The sequence below is a fragment of the Diospyros lotus genome, chromosome 14 (assembly GCF_014633365.1).
Source record: "Diospyros lotus cultivar Yz01 chromosome 14, ASM1463336v1, whole genome shotgun sequence".
Taxonomy (NCBI): Eukaryota; Viridiplantae; Streptophyta; class Magnoliopsida; order Ericales; family Ebenaceae; genus Diospyros; species Diospyros lotus.
In genome coordinates, this window is record NC_068351.1 from 32,319,055 (window position 1) to 32,339,696 (window position 20,642).

At 35.8% G+C, this 20,642-nt stretch overlaps 1 protein-coding gene across 2 annotated transcripts; it reads left to right on the forward strand.

The window, feature by feature from the left end:
• Positions 1–1,268: 1,268 nt before the first annotated feature.
• On the forward strand, positions 1,269–19,074 carry LOC127789694 (uncharacterized; the record flags this gene model as incomplete). 2 transcript variants are annotated; one of them, XM_052318646.1, is given in 10 exon segments in its annotated part: positions 1,269–1,545; positions 2,327–2,402; positions 2,923–2,979; positions 4,471–4,510; positions 13,765–13,823; positions 13,904–13,941; positions 14,152–14,215; positions 14,514–14,567; positions 16,468–16,569; positions 18,616–19,074. In XM_052318646.1, coding segments are annotated over 10 exon segments (824 nt in total), but the record flags the coding sequence as incomplete, so codon positions are not given.
• Between the last annotated feature and the right edge of the window lie 1,568 nt (positions 19,075–20,642).

A 20,642-nucleotide genomic window follows, 5' to 3' on the forward strand; every position in this document is an offset into this window, starting at 1 on the left:
AATCATGTGATATCTCATGATCATATCTTATATGTTCAACTAATACCTATTCACATGTTTACTATATTCATCTCATGAAATATGACATGCGACTCACCATCATTAGTATCTCATACTAATTAAAAGTAGTAACCTATATGCCAATCCATAATTGATTAATCATAGGTTTCGTTTGAGAAATCTAAGAAATAAGAATACTTTTAATAAATCATTAATTCAAAAGTTTTTTGTCATATATTCTAAACACTTAAGAATAAAACTATTATAAAAAAATCTAAGGGATTATTTATATAATTGATTGAAAAGTTATCAATGAAGATATGACGTTAAAATATGAAATCATATTTTATTATATTTGTAAGAAATTACATCATTAGTCTCATCATTATAATTTTCAGATGTCATTTAAATCTAATATTTAGGCACTATTATTAACAGTTTTAATTTTTAATTATTATTTTTAATATTTCTCTATCCACAAACAATAAAAAATGAAAAATGTTAGAAAGCCCAACGGTTTTACAGAAAGAGGGCAAAAAGACGATTTTGCCCCCACGCCTTGCTTTCTTCCTCCCCCTCCCATGAATTGCAACCGCCCTGCTTCTCTTCTCTCCCCTCCCAGCAGCTGTCATCACCTCACCTTTCCTTGCCGCTGTGCCTCCATCGCCTCGTTGCCATCGTCGCCTCGCCGAGGTGGCGATGGTAGTGAGGAGACGAAGGTGAGGCTAGGCAAGGGCAGCGAATGACGGAGGTGCAGCGATGAGGCGAGGCGAGGCTGCAACCATGGGAGGGGAGAGAAAAGAAGCAGGGTAGTGGTAGTGGCCCACTTTGTAAAGTAAGCGAGGGTAATTTTGACTTTTATCATTTTTTTTTTTTGTAAATCTCTCTATAACTTTTTCTAACTCTATAAACACGAAAAATGCTAGAGGCATCACTGATGACATTATAATATCATTAGTGATGTGGCACTTGTCATTGGAGAAGGTGGCATGCTCCATAAACACTAATGCGATTTTGTTCACTCCTTTAATGGGGTGATCATCACCCTTAGTGATTTGAGAGTAAAAAATAACAGAACGATAGTTAAATATTATCCCTTATGTAATCGTTTTATTATTTTTTATCTTAAAAAACACTAAGGGTGATATTCACCCTATTAAAGGGGTAACAAAATGCACTCCATAAACACCCCCACACAAACGGATGCTCAGTCTTCAAAATCAACAGGGCCCACAACAGTCTGACACTCTTTCCCGCGAATGACTTCTCTACTTTCCCGCTGCCAAAAGTCGAAACGCACGATAAGACTCTCTCTCTCTCCCTCTCTCTCTCTCACGATCCCTCGATAATGAACTCTCGAGAAGCGGCTTTGATCTCCAGCGGCACTCTCGTCGGTGCCATTGCTTATGCAATCGCAATCCGCTTCTTCTTCAGCCCTACGCCTGCGAGAAGGAAGCACTCTACCGTCGTCCTCTCCGCCGCAGACGGCGTCGCCGATAAGGAAGCGAAGGTTCCGTGCCCCTTCGATCCGTCCAAACGCAAAGGGTTTGTCGCTTCTCCTATCGATTTATTGAAGTTTGTTCATTTTGATGATCCATTTGTTTGCCAGGATACTCCACGGAATCAAGAGCAAGAAATACGAAATTTAAAGTCTGCTGCTTCCTGGTTTATTTATTTTTTATTTTTCACACCTTTATTCTACCGAATTTGTTTATTTTATGAGATTTTAGATTTCAGAAATACTTTTGACAATTTTCACCTCATATTGGGTTGCTTGGAACAGTTTACGTGATTGGCTCATGAGCTTCTTTCTTTGATGTTTCATAAAAAACAAAAAAGAGTTAATATATGTTAAAAGTTTCACAAAAATAAAAGAGAAAATTAAATTATTAAAAGCAAGCTGATTCCAAACCTGAGTGTTGACAAAGGATTTGAAGAAGTCATCAGCTATTTAGTTTGGGCAATTATCTGTTTGGCTTCATAAATGAAACTCTTGATTCTGATTTTTGCTCTGTGTATTTGTTTTTTCAAAATGGAAAAATGAAAGTTCGAAAAGTCTTAAATATGTGAATACTTTCTAATAGAAATGGCTTTTGTTATAATCTCAAATATTTTTTTAAAGGGGCAGTGTAGAAATTTTCTGAAAATGTTTTCAGGAACAAGATTGCAGTTTTAGTTATTTCCATTTTTAAGAACAGAATTAGTTTCTTAGAAATGCCATAAATTGAAAACTTTCACCTGTAAGCAGATAATGTTGTTGATGTCATGGTGACTTCTGTGTAGCAGACAAACAGTTGTGCCAAACAGCCTATTTTTATTTTTGCAGATATTTGTCATGGGATGATTATTTCTTGGCAATTGCATTTCTGTCTGCTCAGCGCTCCAAGGATCCTAACAGGCAGGTTGCGTATACTTTTCCAATGTATACACGTTCATATTCATTTGTGTTAGTCATGATTTGTGAAAATATCCTGAATTTGTATATATGGAGTACCAAATTACAGCATTGGCTGTGCTTGTAACTCATAATGCAGAATTACTGCTTTCTTAGCAATATAAGTTAGATGGCAATACTTTATAATATGTATGTCACTGATGAATGGGCCATATTTCTGCTATGAGATCTCAGTATTGATGCGGGATGAACTGTCTGCTTGCATGGGTAGGTATTGTTAAGCTAGTGCTTGCCTGGGTTGCAGTTTCAAGTTTAGGGAGGAAAAATATAGATATCTTTATTTTTAGGATTGTAAATATCGTGCCTAAATATGTACTAACCATAAGATTAAGTTGTTGGAGTTTTCATACAGCGTAGAAATAAGTGCCTTGCATCACTATTATTTGACTTGGACATTCCTTCCCCAATAGGGGATGACACTGGGAGAAAGATGACTAGGATCTCATGTATTGCACATGTTGGAACAGGAAAAAAAAGAGAACATGCGTGCTCTATGTCTAGTTGCAGGGCCAGTACCAGTCCAGGTTTTGAGTTGTACTTATTGATGCATTTAGTTTTCCAGCGTTGCCTTTTTTGTAATCTCTATGTCAAGAGTCTAAAATAATGTATAGATCAAACATAATAAAATATTTGTTCTGGACCTCTGGTCAGTGCGTGTTATGATGAATGCATGGCCATACAAGAAAAGATAAAAGTGAAAATGAGGTTATTTATAATAATAATAAGGTTGGAGTGGTCCTATTAAAGATAAGATGCATGAGACACAATCTAAATGATTTGGTCATGAGACCAATAGAGGTTCTTGTGAGGAGAGTGGATGGAATATAACAACTATATAACAAAAGGAGTAGAGGAAGGCTAAGAAAAACTTGGTAGGGGACATTGAGGTATTTATGAATTATAAAGGCCTTATAGAATATAAGGACAGAGCTAAAAATGACTGGAAAGCTAGAATTCATGTAGCCTTCCCCTCAAAATGGGATAAGGGTTTGATATGTTGTTGATATTTGGTCTGTGCAAAGAATAAGACTTCTTTTGCTATCACTTCTTATGGTTAAGAAAATGATTCTGATTCATTCATATATGCATTTTTAGCCTCTAAAGATTTAGTGAGGGTTGGGTGTACGTTAAAAAGCTGACATAAGGAGGAAGGGTTGCCTGATTAACTGGACAATGAAACTAACAAAAAGGAAAGAAGATTGAATAGAGTGCTTATTCTTGAATCAATAAGAAGCATGGGGGCAAGAAATACTCTTAGATATATTGGAGGATGAAACTACCAAACATGATAAGATACTGGATAAAGTTACAAAGGGATATTGAATGTTGATGGCAAATGCATTGGTGTTGCTGTTTCAATTAAGCTATGATCATATTGGTTTTTCAGTTTCTTTGTATATAAACCTCAAGGGCAGTCTTTGTGTCAGTACTTTGATTAATATAACCGAAAAAAAGCCCCCTTACATAACTGGAGGAATTTTAAGTTATGTAACTGACAAGATATATCGATCTTCCAATTGGTTGATGAAAAATGATACAGTTCTTGAAGAAATCAAATTTGTTGTTTCTACGAAGCTATTGTTTTCTTTGATGGCATTGATATTTCATTGCCTTCCTTGGCCACTTTTTGAAATGATTGTGTACTGGAATGTTAAAAGAATGACGTTGTTTAAATTCCATATAATAACATCAAAGACTCAATTATATTGGATGGGAAATTCACAAACTCTTTGCACTGTCCTAGTTTAATGCTTTGCTTCATGGCTTAACTGTTTGCTATTGCCTTTATCCCAGTTATTTATGATAGAGACCATAAGATTTTTGCTAATTTTATTTTACAATTGTGCTGCAATTTTCCTATATTCCATGAGAACCTAAATCACCTGTCTTTTTTCTTTTTTAAATTAAGCTACATAATTGCTTGTTCTGATTTCATTGTAGTTGAATTCCATCATCAAAGTTTGGTTTATTAACTTGAAGTAAATTTGTTTTGTCTCCTAATCCTTGTGTTGCAGGTCGGTGCATGCCTGGTGAGTGAAAATGGTATAATACTTGGTAAGATCACCTTATTGGACTTGAGTACTATTATAGCAACCACAAACATGTTTTGCAAATTTACAGTTCATTTTTGCTCTAGTGATTTCAAATAGGCAACTCACCTTGGTCTGTAAATATGGTTTATATCACGCTAAACATCCACTAAGTACCAACTGGAGAAAACAAAATTCCCCCCCCACCCCAATTTCTAGTGCATGGCAAATGCTTTTTCTTTTCTTTATTATTATTTTCCTTTTTTTTTTAATTTTGTTTGGGGTGGGGTCCTTTACCATGTGACAGGGTTGGAAAAACCTAAACATAAAGAAGATAACAGACTGTAAAAGAAGAGGGAAAAGTGGTAGTCCTATCCTTTGTGCTGGTTGACTTATCTAGTAAAGTTACACTTTTAGCATGTCAATAATGGAGTGGTTGATCATTGATGCTTCTAAAAGATTCTAAAAAAGGAACTTATTGAAAAGTTAGCTCTGATAATTGGTGTATGCAGTGTGCCTGATTTATATTAGTTTACTACTTTTGTTTTTGTCGGGAATAATAGATAATTTTACAGAATTATTTGATGTGTAAATTATTGTTGTTTGTTTCATGTAATTGCTGATGTGTTTTTTCAGTTGTACGTACTTAGTAGTGGGCTAAGTTATGGATTTAGTGAGTGATCTGTTTCATATTAGGTGGTTTGCTAAGTGTTTCCTTATTTTAAGGAAGTGGGGTAGTGGAGTAGTGCTTCTCCTAACTGTATATATACTGAGGTAGTGTATTGGAAATAATAGATCAGTTTTCCTTGCTAAAATTGTAACATGGTATCAGAGCCATAAACATCCTATTTCGGAGAAGCCATCACCTTGTTCTGCGACAGTAAGCCTAGCAATCTCGTGACTCAAGAAATCAAGTAAATTCTCAATTTACTTGGAAGCTATGTCTACCTCAACTGAATCGAGTGGTGCATCTAAAGCACCGGTTCTAGCAATAGTTAGTGGGGAGATCAAGAACAACCCCTCAACTGGAGAGTTGCAAAACATTCAAGCAACCTATAAATTAAATGGTAAGAACTATTTAAAATTGTCTCAATTGGTTCGTATATTTCTAAAAAGGAGAGGCAAGTTGAGCCACCTACTTGATATTGGACCTAAACAAGGAGACCATATGTTTGAAGCTTGGGATGAAGAAGATTCTATGTTGATATCTTGGTTATGGAACTCAATGCTTCCTGAAATAAATGATACTGTTATGTTTTTAAGCATAACTAAAGAAATTTGGGATGCAATCAAGCAAACCTATTCTAAGGTGAAAGATGCCGCCCAAATCTATGAGATTAAAACAAAAATCTCAACAACAAAGCAAGGAAGTAGATCTATCATTGAATATTCCAATCTCTTGCAAACATTGTGGCAAGAAATGGATCATTATCAGTGCATCAAAATGACATGTAGTGAGGATGCAACTCTACTTAAAAGGTTTGTTGAAAATGGGAGGATTTATGAATTTCTTGCTGGACTAAACATTGAATTTGATGCAGTAAGAATACATATACTTGGGAAAGAAGACCTGCCATCCCTAAATGAAACTCTAGCTATTGTCCATGTTGAGGAAGGAAGGAGAGGAGTCATGCTTGAGACTCCTTTAGTGGAGAATTTTGCACTTATGACAAGAAAGGTGCATGTGCAGCAATCCAGTGCTGAACACTAAGGGATTGAAGTTAAAAGAACTCTAGATGGGTCTTGGGTAAACAAGGACTTCTTGTGGTGTAATTACTATAAGAAACCTAGACATACAATAGATAAATGTTTGAAGTTGCATGGAAAAACCACAAGTTGAGAGCAAAGGGGGATCAAGCAAGCAGAAGAGGCACGAGTAAGCCTACGTGGCAAACACATAGCAAGCTGCATAGATAGACTCCATAGATCTGCTAACAATTGAGTTCAAGAAGGAAGAAATTACCAAGCTAAGACAACTCATTGTATCTCTAGAGAAGCCTACTGGATCAGGTAACTGCACTCTTGCTTTTTCAGGTATTACTTCTCTTTCTCGTGCTCTAAATGCCTTAAATACTACTCTCTTAAGTGACTGAATTATTGATTCAGGCGCTACAGATCATATGACTTGTTCCTCCCAAAAATTTGTTTCATATACTCCTTGTTCTAGCAACAGAAAAATTACTATAGCCGATGGTACAACCACTACAGTAGCAGGTCAAGGAGATGTCTATATTAATGAATCCCTTACCTTGAAAAATGCACTGCATGTACCCAAGTTGTTTACTAACATTGTTTCAATTCAAAAACTCATCTAAGATTCTAATTGTAAGGTGATTTTTCATCCCTCGTTGTGAAATTCAAGAGCAGGACACGAGGAGGATGATTGGGCATGCTAAAGAGAAAGAAGGTCTCTATTTTCTTAGGTAGCGTTTGTTAAAATGAACAAAATAAGGAAGTATCAAGATAAATCTGGAATGGTTTTTGGATCAAGATATGAAATGGTTAAGATAAAATTGGGAAGCATTCCAAGATTTTTATCAAATTGTTTGTTAAATTCTTTGGAATGCATTAGAGGACACAGACGTCATTTTTTTCTTATACCTAGAGACCAAGATATGCTTATCTTAAAGGGGAGGAGAGATATGCATATCTTGGAAAATCAAGATAAGAGGTCATTAAGGATTTTTCCAAAAATGGTTAGATAAGTTTAACAAACATGTTGGAAAAGATAAAAGTCAGGAATGCATCTCATATCTTGGCTTTTTCACCCCCATATCTTGATTAACAAATGCCCCCTTAAGGTACAAAGTGGACAAAAGATTAGGGTAGACAAGTTATCTCCTATTTCCTGTATGACTGAATCCTTACTATCACATAGTGAAAGGATTTGGCTACAACATTTACATTTTGGTCATCCTTCTTTTAATGTTCTTAAGATCATGTATCCTTTATTGTTCAAAAGATTAAATGGAGAAGAGTTCCAATGTGACGTATGTTAGTTTACAAAACATAGGAATACATCCTTTCCAATTAATATGGAAAGAAGTCCTTTTCCATTTGCTCTTATACATAGTGACATTTGGGGTCTATCTCCCATTCCTAATATAATTGGAGCTAGGTGGTTTATAACATTTATTGATGATTGCACCCAATCCACTTGGATCTATCTTTTAAATAGTAAATTTGAAGTGGGTTATGTGGTTTCAATTTTCTATAACATGATAAAAACTCAATTCAATGTGGAGATCAAACTAATTTGATTAGATAATTCTAAGGACTATTTTAATCAATTCCTTCCTATTTCCAAGCAAGATGTATAATTTTTGAGTCATCTTGTGTGAATATGATAGAAGACCCATATAATTCCGTTACCAAAGATGGAATAAGCAGGGGCAGAATAGTGATAAGGGAAAGGGAGAAAGCAACAAAAGTGGTTAAAGGGCAATATGGGGAGAGCAAGCAGGTGGCATGTGCGGACAACAGATTCGGTTAGAGGAGCATAGCTGGAACAACATATAAATAGGAAAGATAATAGAATAGAGGATTCTGGAGTAGGGAGATATTGGGAGAGTGTATACCTCTCGAAAGTCCATTTTCCTTTTCATTTACTTAATTTTCCAATGTAATTCTCTCCATTTTTTCAGCAAACCAAGATAGATTATCTTTAATAATCTATTAGAATACTCCATAACAAAATGGGGTGGCTGAATGAAAGAATAGGTATCTCTTAAATGTCACTAGAGCTCTTTATTCCAAAAGAATGTGCTAAAATAGTATTAGGGGGAAGCTATCCTTACTACTACTCACCTTATGAATAGACTGCCATCAAAGAATTTGAATTCTCAAAGCCCTCACCAATTGCTGTCTAAATTCTTTCCACAAGTTTTAATCTCTAGTGGACTTATACCTAGAATATTTGGGTGTGTAGCATTTCCCAACAAAGGGAAAACTTGATTCTAGAGCTCTTAGATGTATTTTTATTGGATATTCACCTACTCAAAAGGGGTATAAGTGTTTTCATCCACCAACCAAGAGATCCTTGTATCAATGGACGTTGCATTTGCTGAACAAAATTAGTATTTTGTTCAGAATTCTCTTTAGGGGTATACCTTAATAACTAAAGAAACATATAGAGATTTATTTCTCCTCGAGTTTCCATCCTTATCTCCCTCATTTGTTCAGTAGTCTCAACCTAATGTTGCACCTCTACGACCTGCATCCAAGACTCAGTCCAAACCTCAAGAGCAAATAGAAGAAGTGCCAGTTTAGAAACCTGAACATTGCCCATTTCAAGTATACTCAAGTAGGAAGAGACCAATTGCTCATTCAACACCTGTTTAAGCATCTGAATCAGCACCTGGTCCTGAGCATGAATTTGAATCTAATGAGGTAACCACTTCTACTTACATTTCTCCTAATGAACCTGACCATGTTGCTGACCTATCTAACTCTTGTGACCTACATATTCCTACTCGTAAAGAAACTAGAACCTATACAAAACATTCCATGCATCTGTTCATGTCTTATGAAAATTTGTCTCCTAATCACAAAGCATTTCTCACCAACATTAACTCAATTCCCATACCAAAAACAGTATCTAAGGCATTAAGCAATGAGAATTGGAGGAATGCTGTGAGGGTAGAGATGCAAGCACTTGAAAAGAATAAGACATGAGATCTAGTAAAGCTGCCTAAAGGGAAGAGTACAGTGGGGTGTAGGTAGATATTTACAGTTAAGTACAATTCAAATGAGTCTTTAGAAAGATACAAGGCAAGACTAGTTGCTAAAGGCTATTGTAGCGACCCATTAGTGGGTCTAAGATGGTTATTAATATTTTATTATTCGTGTTGCATCTCGGGCATCATTCGAATTAACCATGTCGAAAATATCTTGTGTGTTGATAAAGAGGCAAATTAATGAAAATAATAAATTTTGTGGGGACGATTAATGTAAGTGAAATTAAAATTGATAAACCCATATAAATGGACTTTAAATGTGTAGAAGAGTTCAAAGTTGTGGGCTAAATGGGCTTGGGCTTAATATAAGTGGACAGTTGATTTGGGCTTAGGCCCATGTGTATAAAGTGTGGGTTGATTAAAGAAAAGGAAAAAAAAAAGGAAATGAAAAAGGGAAAATTACCTAAAGGGGGTAAGATATTTTAGATTGTGTGTGCGCGCAAGTGAGGGAAAATGTGGAAGCAAGAAAAGTGTGTTGGGGGGGGGGGGGGTGCGTAACGTGTATGCCATACCCCTTCCATTTTCTTATCTTGTTTCTTCTTCTTCACTTCATCTCTACCCCTCTCCCGACATCTTTTTCTCGTCCTTCTTTCTCCTCCATTTTCTTCTTCTTCCATTGTTCTTGTATTGGAGCTTCAAGAAGGTGGACTTCCAGCTCTAGAAGGGTGTTTCTTCTTCTTTGGTTCAAGCTTCAAAGGCAAGTTCCTACCCTCCTTCTTTCAAGCAAGCCTCCAATATCTATCTTTTCTAAATGATGGCTGAAATGTCTCTTTTGTGGTGATGATCATGAGTTTGTTCTTGTTGTAACCTTGAAAACTATTTTTGTAGTGAATGGGTTATTCTTTTAACTTCTTGAACTTTTATGGATTTTTCTTAAGATGTCATTGAGTCTCATTAAAAGTCTCTATGGGGTTTGTTTCATCCCATTTTCATTCAAGGAATGACACATTGGGGGTTAGGAAACCTCAGGAAATTTGTCTTGGTAGTTTGGGTGTGTTTGTTATTTTTCAGCTCCGTTGTAACTTCAGTAGACTGAAGTTGTCGCTTTGGTCGACTTAAGTCATCCACTAGCTCGTGGGTATTTTTGGTCGAGGGTTTGGTCGACTTAAGATTATGGGTTGGCTTTTTGCCCATCTTCGGTCAACCTAAGTTGAATTTCGGTCGACCTAACTCAAGAGTTAGTCTTCTACCCAACTTCGGTCTACCTAAGTTAGATTTCGGTCAACTGAAGATCAAAATCCCGCATTCTGTCCAACTTCGGTCGACCTAAGTCACTTAGTCATATCAGCCTTCAGTCAAATTTTGCACCTTATACTCTTTCGGGCATAACTTTTTGTGTAGATGTCCGATTCGTGAACTGTTTGGTGCATTATAAACTAGACTCGATAGGCTTCGATTTGGTGCATAATTTGGATTATTTGGAAAATAATTTATTTTGATAGAGGCCCGTGAAGTACCAACTCGAATATGAATTTTTGTTTGTAGTTTGAAAATGCTCCGATAATTGGGGCGTAACTCCTTGTGATGTTATCCATATGGAAATTCGATTTTCGTGCCATAATTTGGAATTCATAATTTTTGTCTTGGCATATTTCTTGAATTATGTTGGGAAATTTTCATAACACGTACATGGTTGGCATGATCGTGGGATTTCATGTGTGATGCATAACATGATTACTATTATTTGTGCACCTATTATTTTACGCAGCGGCTATGTACCGCGGGGTAAGAAAAGAATATCCTAAAGGAGCGCCTGACACGGGTTAAGGTGGCCATAAGCCTGGTAGGCGATGCTCAAGCCAAATGAGTGGCTGATTGATTTATATATGTGTGTGTGTGTGTGTGTGTGTGTGTGTGCATGCGAATGAAAGGCCTTGAGGGCCGATGTGATGCACGAGAATCTATGTATTCATGAGAAATGAAATATTGCATGAGAAGCATAATGATGGTGGCATGGGAATGATCATAATGATGGGGATTTAATAATTGATTCTTATTTGTATTCGGGGAGTCGGGTGTACTCTATTTTGGTTTATCCATGCCTTAATTCTATTGCTTCATTTGTTGTATATATATACACTTGCTGAGCCTTGTGGCTCACCTTACTTATTCATGTCATTCCAGGTAAGGGAAAGACAATTGAGGAGGGCGAGTCCAGAATTAAATTGTGTACAAAGATGTCCCAGCCTCATGATCCAAGGGTATTGTTTTGAGGGTAGTGTAGAAGATTTATCTTGTAGTTAGTGTATTGCTGTTTTATTTTGAAATTGTGTGGGTGGCAGGCCCAATGTATGTAGAGAATGATGTAGCCTTTTATTTTTCCTTGTGGTTAATGAGAAATGATGAATGGGTTATTTTGGAATTTTTTTTGCATTTGTGTCCATTTTGAATGGACTTTCTCTCAGACTTCTTATGCTAGCGGGTAAATTCAGGAGGGGGCCTTGATAGCTATACCCAAACGTATGGTGTGGATTATCTTGAAACCTTTGCCCTAGTTGCAAAAATGAATACCATAAGGATTTTACTATCCCCGATAACTCACTTTGACTGGAAATTACAACAATTTGATGTGAAAAATGCATTTTACATAGAGATCTAGAGGAAGAAATTTATATGGAAGTTCCATCAGGAGTGAGTTCAACAATAGAAAAAGATGTGGTCTGCAGGTTAAACAAAACCCTATACGAGTTGAAACAATCACTAAGAGCTTGGTTTGAGAGATTTAACGAAGCCATGGTGAAATTGGGACACAACCAAAGCCAATGAGATCATACCCTATTCATAAGACAGTTTATTTTTGTTGGTTTATGTAGACGATATTATTATGACAAGAGATGATTTGGAAGGAATGGAAAGTTTAAAGCAATGCTTAACAAAGGAATTCAAAATTAAAGGTATTGAACTAGCTCACTCTCAACAAGGTATTTTTATATCCCAGTAGAAATATCTTGTTGATTTGTTGATCAAGATAGGTATGCTAGGGTGTAGGCAGCTGAAACTCCTATTGAGTCTAATCATAGACTTAAGTAGCAATCCAAAAGATGTTGTAACAGATAAAGGTTTATACCAAAGATTAGTTGGGAGACTCATTTATCTATCACATATCCCATCCAACATAGTATATGCAGTGGGCGTGGTTAGTCAATTTATGCACAATCCTAAGGATATACACGTGAAAGCCGTGCATAGAATCTTGCATTATTTGAAGGGCACACTAGATAAGGGAATTCTATTCAAAAGAGGGCAAGAACTAACTCTTGAAGCCTACACAGATGCTGACTATGTAGGATCATTAGATGACAGGAGGTCAACATTTGGATATTGCACCTTCCTAGGAGGAAATATTGTGACTTGGAGGAGTAAGAAGCAGAATGTTGTGTCAAGATCAAGTGCAAAGGTAGAATTTAGGTCTATGGCCCTCGGGATTTGTGAGCTACTATGGATAAAAATAATCTTAGAAGATCTAAAAGTCAAATGGAAGGATCTTATGAAGCTATATTGTGATAATAAGTCAGCAATTAATATTGCACACAATCCGTTGCAATATGATCGTACTAAACATGTGGAAGTTGACAAACATTTTATAAAAGAAAAGCTAGAGAGTGGTCTAATCTGCACTCCATTTGTGTCTACAGGAAGTCAACTTGCAAACCTTCTCACTAAAGGCCCTTCGGGAGCAGCATTTCAAAGGCTAACAAGCAAGATGGGAATGGAAGATATCCATTCACTAGTTTGAGGGGGAGTGTCGAGAATAATAGATAATCTTACAGAATTATTTGATGTGTAAATTATTGTTGTTTGTTTCATGTAATTGCTGAGGTGTTTTTTCAGTTGTATTTAGTAGTGGGCTAAGTTATGGACTTAGTGAGTGATCTGTTTCAGATTAGGTGGTTAGCTAAGTGTTTCCTTATTTTAAGGAAGTGGGGTAGTGGAGTAGTGCTTCTCCTAACTGTATATATACTGAGGTAGTGTATTGGAAATAATAGATCAGTTTTCCTTGCTAAAATCGTACCAGTTTTGTTTGTTTTCTGTTGCTTTTTTTTTTTTTTTCTTTGTGTTTGTATATTCTGAAATTGAGGGTTAATCTTCTTTGGGACTTTATGGAGTTTTTGTGCTTTTTAGATTCTCATCCAAGTGAAGGTTTCTCAGTGAAAGGGGGGGAGATGCTACAGAACTTCCCCCTCCAACACACACACACACACTCAAGAGAAATAATGAGATCTTTTGGAGGTTTTCTGTGGAAGGAGATGGTTGGCAGGTTAGATATCTTCTAGTTGACCTCACCTAGTGAGATTTAAACGCTTGGAGATTGTTGTTGTGCCAAATTAAGTTTGTAAAATATTGGAACCTAAACTATTTCCTTTTTTCCTTTTTGTCACAATACTTTTAAGATTTGCACCTGTCAAGTAACTCGCGGCAGTATTTGTGTCAATCTTTTTTCTTGATTTTATGTTCATATTGATTTCTAACTTTTGCTAAATTTTAGAATCAGCTTAAACTCCTATATGAAAACTAATGCTTAAACTAATTAACCTCTGGTCAGGCATTGGCTACAATGGTTTCCCCCGTGGTTGTTCAGATGATAAGCTTCCTTGGTCGAAGGTTGGTAGCCTGAAAATTGATAATATTGATTTCTGATATTGTCTTAGTGACTAACTAGAGGCAAAATAATTATGTTTCAGAAATCAAGGACAGGCGACCCCTTGGAGACTAAGTATCCGTAAGTCATTTATACATTCTGCCAACTCCCGTTCTTCATGTTGAATTTATTTCTTGATCTAGCACTGAATTTTCATGCCATTCAGTGCTTGATCAAGTTAGTGCTCTCCTTATGCCGAGACATTGTTAACCCTTAACTAAAACTCTATTTTTAGTCATGTGGATTTCTGTCCATCTAAGCTGCTGCTATTCCATTTTATCTCTCTTGCAGTTATGTTTGCCATGCGGAAGTCAATGCTATTCTGAATACTAACCATGCTTCTGCCTCTGGGCAGGTTGACTCCAATCTTGTTATCCACTGTATTGTAGCTTTCTTCTTTTGTTCTTGGTCCTCCCTCTCTCTTCCCCCCCTCCACGCCCCGCCCCCCCCCCCCCCCCCCCCCCAAAAAAAAAAAAAAAAAAAAAAACTCATGGAAGTTCATGCATGTATTTTTCTTTCTGTTTGCATGGAATATGACAGTGCCAAGATCTTGTTTGTAAATACATTCCCCCTTCTTTTCCAGATGCGTTTGCTACTGCAATGTGGTTTATATGTACTTTAAATATTACTTAAACAGTGTACTACTTGTGCAGAAGCTTTATGTCACAATGTTCCCGTGCAATGAATGTGCCAAGATAATCATTCAGGTGAGTTATCTGTACTTTCTCATGCAATATACAACAATGGGAATTAAGCTATGCTTTTAATCATACTAGTATTGTATAAAAGTCTCTCTCTCTCTCTCTCTCTCTCTCTATACCTTGAATGCTACTGCCACCAATACAGGTGGGGATTCCACTAAAGATAATTGCATCTACTTAAATGGATTGGATGGAGTGGGGGGTTGGGAGGGGGCCTGAACTGATGCCTCAGAGACAGAGGTAGTGACATTTATGCTTGTCTATAAAGCACAACACTTCCTAAGGTTTGTTGTACCGGTGTCCCTGGCGTGTTGGACACTCTTACACTTCTCGGACACACCCACACCCACGTGGTGTGTCTTGACACTTTTTTAAAATTTTTTAAAAGGATACAAGAGGGCACATGCATGTCCCCTATGCGGACACTTCAAAGACTAAAAGTAAGATTCTTTTTAGTTATATGACTTGGTAATTGCAAGATTCTTTTGTTTTTACATGTTTGGATTGCATAATTTTTCGGTTTTCATACCCTTCACACTTCTATTTGCTAGCTCTTTAAACATCGACTAGATTGTAAGGGACTAAGCCGACTTGACTGTTACTTGATTGCTAATTAGATTGGAGTTATTCATTTGGAATTTTGGCTTATTAATTTTTAAATGCATACTTTTGAGTTTTTGAAATATAGTTTTGAATCTTTTGATACTTTATTTTGCTTTAAAAATATAAAAAAAAAATATTTTATTAATTAACGTATTTGAACCTTGTTGTCTCCCCATGTCTCAGGTCCTTGTGTCCATGTTCGTGCTTCATAGAGATGCCTGCAACTTTGTAGCATACTTGAGTACCTTTAGGTGTTATTTGAAAGGAAAACTTTTCGTGGAGAAAAATCTGATTAATTCTAGAACTTGGAAATTTGAAACATGTAACCAATATAGTTGATGATGTAGAAAACAGATCATCAATATATTTATTTGGAGAAAAAGGCAGCTGGCTTGGACCATGGGTTGAACTTTGGGTTATCAGATCTGCAAAACAAGGGTAGTGAGACAGTCCCGGTTCTTGTAGGGAAAGTCACTCTAATGCCTAGCGTAGACAAGGAAAAATAGCAGATTGTATTGGATAGTTGGATTGAGAATTCTTACCCCTGGAGGAAAGGTCTTTCTTATTTATACTAAACTAAGATAATCCTTTGCTTAGAATTAGGTATTTTTGGTCGACATTTATTAGGAACAATAGTCCTAGACAAATTTGAGGACATTTATCTTATCTTTAATGACTGCCTCCCTGAGTTTTAGGAGGATTCTATCCAAGATTATTGGAAATTATCTTTGAAGTATATCACATCTATTGCTAAATTGTAGGAAAGAGTCCTAGCCAGGGTTGGTTTTACCCCTTGTCGGGATTTATCACAAGAATCCTTGTTAGCCAAGGGGAGCTCTTGGTCATCAATCATTAGTAGTATCATGTGACTCAGGCTCTAACCAAGCCCTCTATACTCCAAGATTCGAGACCCAAGCTGGCTCAAAGAGTCCAAGGTTGAGCTTGGCCCAGATGGCAAACAACACTGAACAAGGTCAAGCCTAGCCAATGCAGCACCGAGGCTGAGCTTGCCCCATAAGGACATATCACACATGTTGTGTGAGTTTTGTGCGTTTCAATAGTCTTCTCTAGCAAAAGGACATTTCTGAAGAATTTTGAATATCTTTCTGTTGAATCTTGATTTGCCAAAAGACGTGCCAGAACTTTTACTCCAATCAAGCATGCAGGATGTCTTTCTTAGCTTTCTCATCACAATCAGTTTGGTTTTAGTTTTATAACAAACTCTTAGCTCTAGTACTGTTTTACTAATTTTTGACCATTTTGTTGTCACGTTAAGGCCTGGATTTTTTTTTTTTAATTGTAGTCTGGCATTTCGGAAGTTATCTATTTTGTGGAGAAGAGGCTGAAAGATAGTGATACTACCTACATTGCTTCTCACAAACTTCTATCAATGGCTGGTGTTAAGGTAAGTTTTTCTTATTGCTGATTTTTTTCTATGAACTACCAAAACTTGTGTTTGTTGTGATAAGCTATCTGAAACCCTTTAGGATAGAGAGATTTTGTCAACCTGACTTATGAATGATACAGGAGTTGTTGCCTAAAGATTGGCCAGTGTGAATTTGTTTTTAGTTTTTATGTGTTTTTTCTGCGTTCAGTTTTAGGTTTTGATTTTGTTCTGTTAGAATTATGAAAAGTGAATATATGGCTTTGTAATGTTATTCGTTGTTAAATTCCAAAAAAAAATCAGGTTTGATAAACATTTTACTTATTTATATGGGAATTAAATAAATATAATAATTTACTTAGTAGTTTTAATTGTGTCATTAGAGAAAATAACAATGCTCATCATTAGTAGGATAAATTACACTCATACCCCTATGGTTTGGACTATTCGCACAGAGATCCTTGTAGTTTAAAAATGGCTATAAAAGTTTTTGTGGTTTAAACTTTTTGCATGAACAGCCATTCCGTCACAAACGGTATTAAGTAGACATTAATCAAGTTAGATGAAATGAAACTAATTAAGTTAAATTTAATTGAAATAAAAACTGAAAACAAAAGGAGTGGTCAATGACGGAGGTTCTAGCCTTTGGAACCTTTACTGGTCCTAGTTGCTGGCTTCTAGATTTGGAACCCATTTGCTGCCAATCGGAGAGAGAGAGAGGGAGAGCGAAAAAGAAAAAGATGCAGTTGATGGTCAATGACCAGATCTAGACCCAAAGATGGCGAGGATCTAGCAGTGGTCGTCAATGCAGCATACTTTGGACTCAATGACATGACACGGAGGATGAAGATGATGGTTATCTTCTCCTACAATGGTTTTTTTGGTGCATCAATGACTTCTTCTCCCCTCTTTCCCTTTTATGTGTGGAACCCATCGACCATCACTGATGGGTTTCGACAATTGAAAAGAGTTTCAATCGCTGGAAGGAAGGAACCTACTAGCCGATGACTTCCTTTTGGTGGCCAAACAAGTCTTTTTTATTTTTAATTTTAATATTGGTTATCTTCAATTCAGTTAGCTTGACTTTAGTTAATTTCTTTTTAATTAGCTTAATCTAACTTAAGTAATATCTAATTAACGCAATTTATGACAGAAAGGGCATTAATGCAAAAAATTTAAAACGCATAAACCTTTAGAGCCATTTTTAAATCGCATGGGATATGTTCGAGTGTCCAAAATCGTAGGGGGTTTGAATGTAATTTACCCTTCATGCATATTACAATATTAAGAATCGGTGTTAATTTAAAATGACTCTACAGGTATTTGTGTTAATTAAAACTTAATTAATTTAATTAAATTAAAATTTAAAAATATTAAAAAAACTAAAAGATTAAATGCCATTGTCGTCAATGGATTCTAGATCTCAAGGAAACAATTGGCTAGCCGATGGGTTCCAAAATTTGGTGGAACCATCAGCCGATTGATATGTTCCAGCACTGGGAACCCATCTACGACCATGCCCGTGGAATCCATAGAGAGAACAGGGGAGGAAGGAGAAGAAATCAAAGAAGTTAAACTGCCATGTGTTTTGCCGATCTTTGTCACGCCCAGGGTCGTTAATTGCCTTGTCCATTGCCACCACCTTCATGGCATTGATATATTAGAATATTAATGTTGAATTATGATGTTACTATGTATTATAATAAATGTTGGATTAATATTATAATAATAGTTATTAAGGGAAGACACATTGTTAGAAAAATGGCAACATTGCTTTGGAAATAAATGAAAATACGTTTTTGCATGTTCATGTTATTTTGTCTTGCCCAAGTTTTTGTTCTTAATTTCGTGTTTTTTGAAACGTAAACAGTAATCAAACCATCTTTTCTTTTTATTTAGGAAAAAAAAGAAGAAGAAAACAGAAAATAGGAAACAGTTTGGACTTGCATCTTTTATCTATTTCTTTTGTGTTGCTGATCCCAAAGCATTAAGATATTCTCAGATTTTGCATATTTTGAGGTTGACGAGTTCTGATTTATGATTTTGTAAAATCCCTTTACTGTATAGGTCAGGAAACACCAACCACAGATGGACAGTATTTTGTTGAAGTTTGAGGAGCCCTAGACCTAGAGAAGCTTCTGCATGATACAACCATATAATGAATAAGCTTCTAAATTAACCTAACCATCCATTGCTTATTGTAATGACTATGCCTCAATTCTATGAAGGATGAGAGTTGTAAGATATTATCTGATTTTAGGCTTGCTGCAGCTGTACTTTTAACAACAGCCATTATCACATTTTTGTTGAAACCATCGGTGCTTGGCTTTGAAGTTTGAAGCATCTAATGCCATAATGTTGCCTTCGAGGAATTCACACTATGAGGTGGTTGTAAAAAATTGCAATGCCTCTACGCAGACATGCAATTACTATTCCCAATATGTTGGTTGTAAAATTACAATTTAGCTCCACTCTTAAAAGAATTACATTTCCTAAGCTTGTGAGCTTGTAGAATGCATGAGTTTGGAGATGACAATTTTACCCGGTCTTAGTTGGGTCTTGTCTTGATTGGAGTGAGAATCAAACACTTTTAAATCCTTGTTGTATAGTATTTAAATTGGTTGTTATCTTGAGTTGAATCCTCATTAGTGTTGGTAAAATATTTTAAACTTACCGAAACTCGCTCCAATTAAAGTAAGATCAAAGATTGTTTGACTAGGATTGAGTCGAATTTTTATTTGATTTTCAGTTAGAATTGGAGTAGAGATTATATTTAGCATTTCCACTTGCTATAAATATATTATCTATTTTATTATATATAAAAAATATATATAAATATTAAATATTTTATTAATTAAACAAATAAGTCATTTTGAGGCTATTGGATAAAATTTATTACATAAATTATGATTTTAGAACTTTTGATGGATATTGAATATGTAACTATATTATGTTTTATTTTGTTTTAATTGGATGATAGTATTTTGAATTTTTGAGTGCTTACAAGTTATGATAGTATATTGAAATATGTAACTATATTGAATTGTTTTATGTTTTATTTTGTTTTTAAGTTATGATACTTTTGATGATAGTATTTTGTTTTAATTTGAGTTTGCCTAGCTATTTTTGATGAATATTGGACTTATAATTATGCTATGTTGCCATAAAATTTGAAATAAGAAATATCTAAACACAATTTAATTTCAGCAATTTTACTTTTAGTTTCTGGGAAATTAGGTTTGGGGTGCCTCACACCTTGTTGAGACAAGTTATGAGGTTGGGCATTGGGGTTCAGCGACAGGGCAGACCCGCCCCACCTCGTGGCTTGCTTCATCCGGTTGCCATCGAAACTTTTAGTTTATGGGGATTGGATTTGAGGCACTCTAATCTTGCCCAATGCTCTGTTAGAGTAGAAGATGAGCTGTGTTTGGGTAGAAGATGAGATGAAAACTCTTTAATCAATAGGATAAGGGACAAGGCATTGGGCTTTGAGTTTGAGATCAAGGATGTGGCAAGCGTGGTCAACCCATAATAAAGCTAGTGATTTTAATTTCTTATTAATTTGATTTTTTTTTAATAAATTAATGCGATAACCGTTTTATGAAGTTTTAAATTATATTGTTTATTGTTAAGTTAGGTAAAGTAGAAGAAAAATGATAAGTTTTATTATGATTCAAGAATTTGAAAGTTACACAAGGAGATCGCAAGTTCGATTTTTGTTTCTTGGAATGAGGTAAACTTTTACATCTGTGATTTACGTCTTATGTCAAAATTGAGGCATGAGTGGTGGGGGTCGCTAAGGGCGACCATCCCAAAAATTTGAAAGTTTAAATAATTTTATTTATTTATTAATACTAAATAGAAGTTTGGAGCAGGAAGGAATGTGAATTAGGATTGATGGCACGTCTAGGAGGCAAGGCATGATGAATGGTGGGGGCAAAATTCAGCCTCACCCTACAAGGCTACAGCAGTGCCGTTTCTAGGTGGGAGAATGAAAGCAAATTGTGGGTTAAGTTGCTGTCTGGACGATAATTAAATTATCTTAATTAGTAAAGTCAATTATAGAAATCTATTTAAGGGTTTGACATAATATT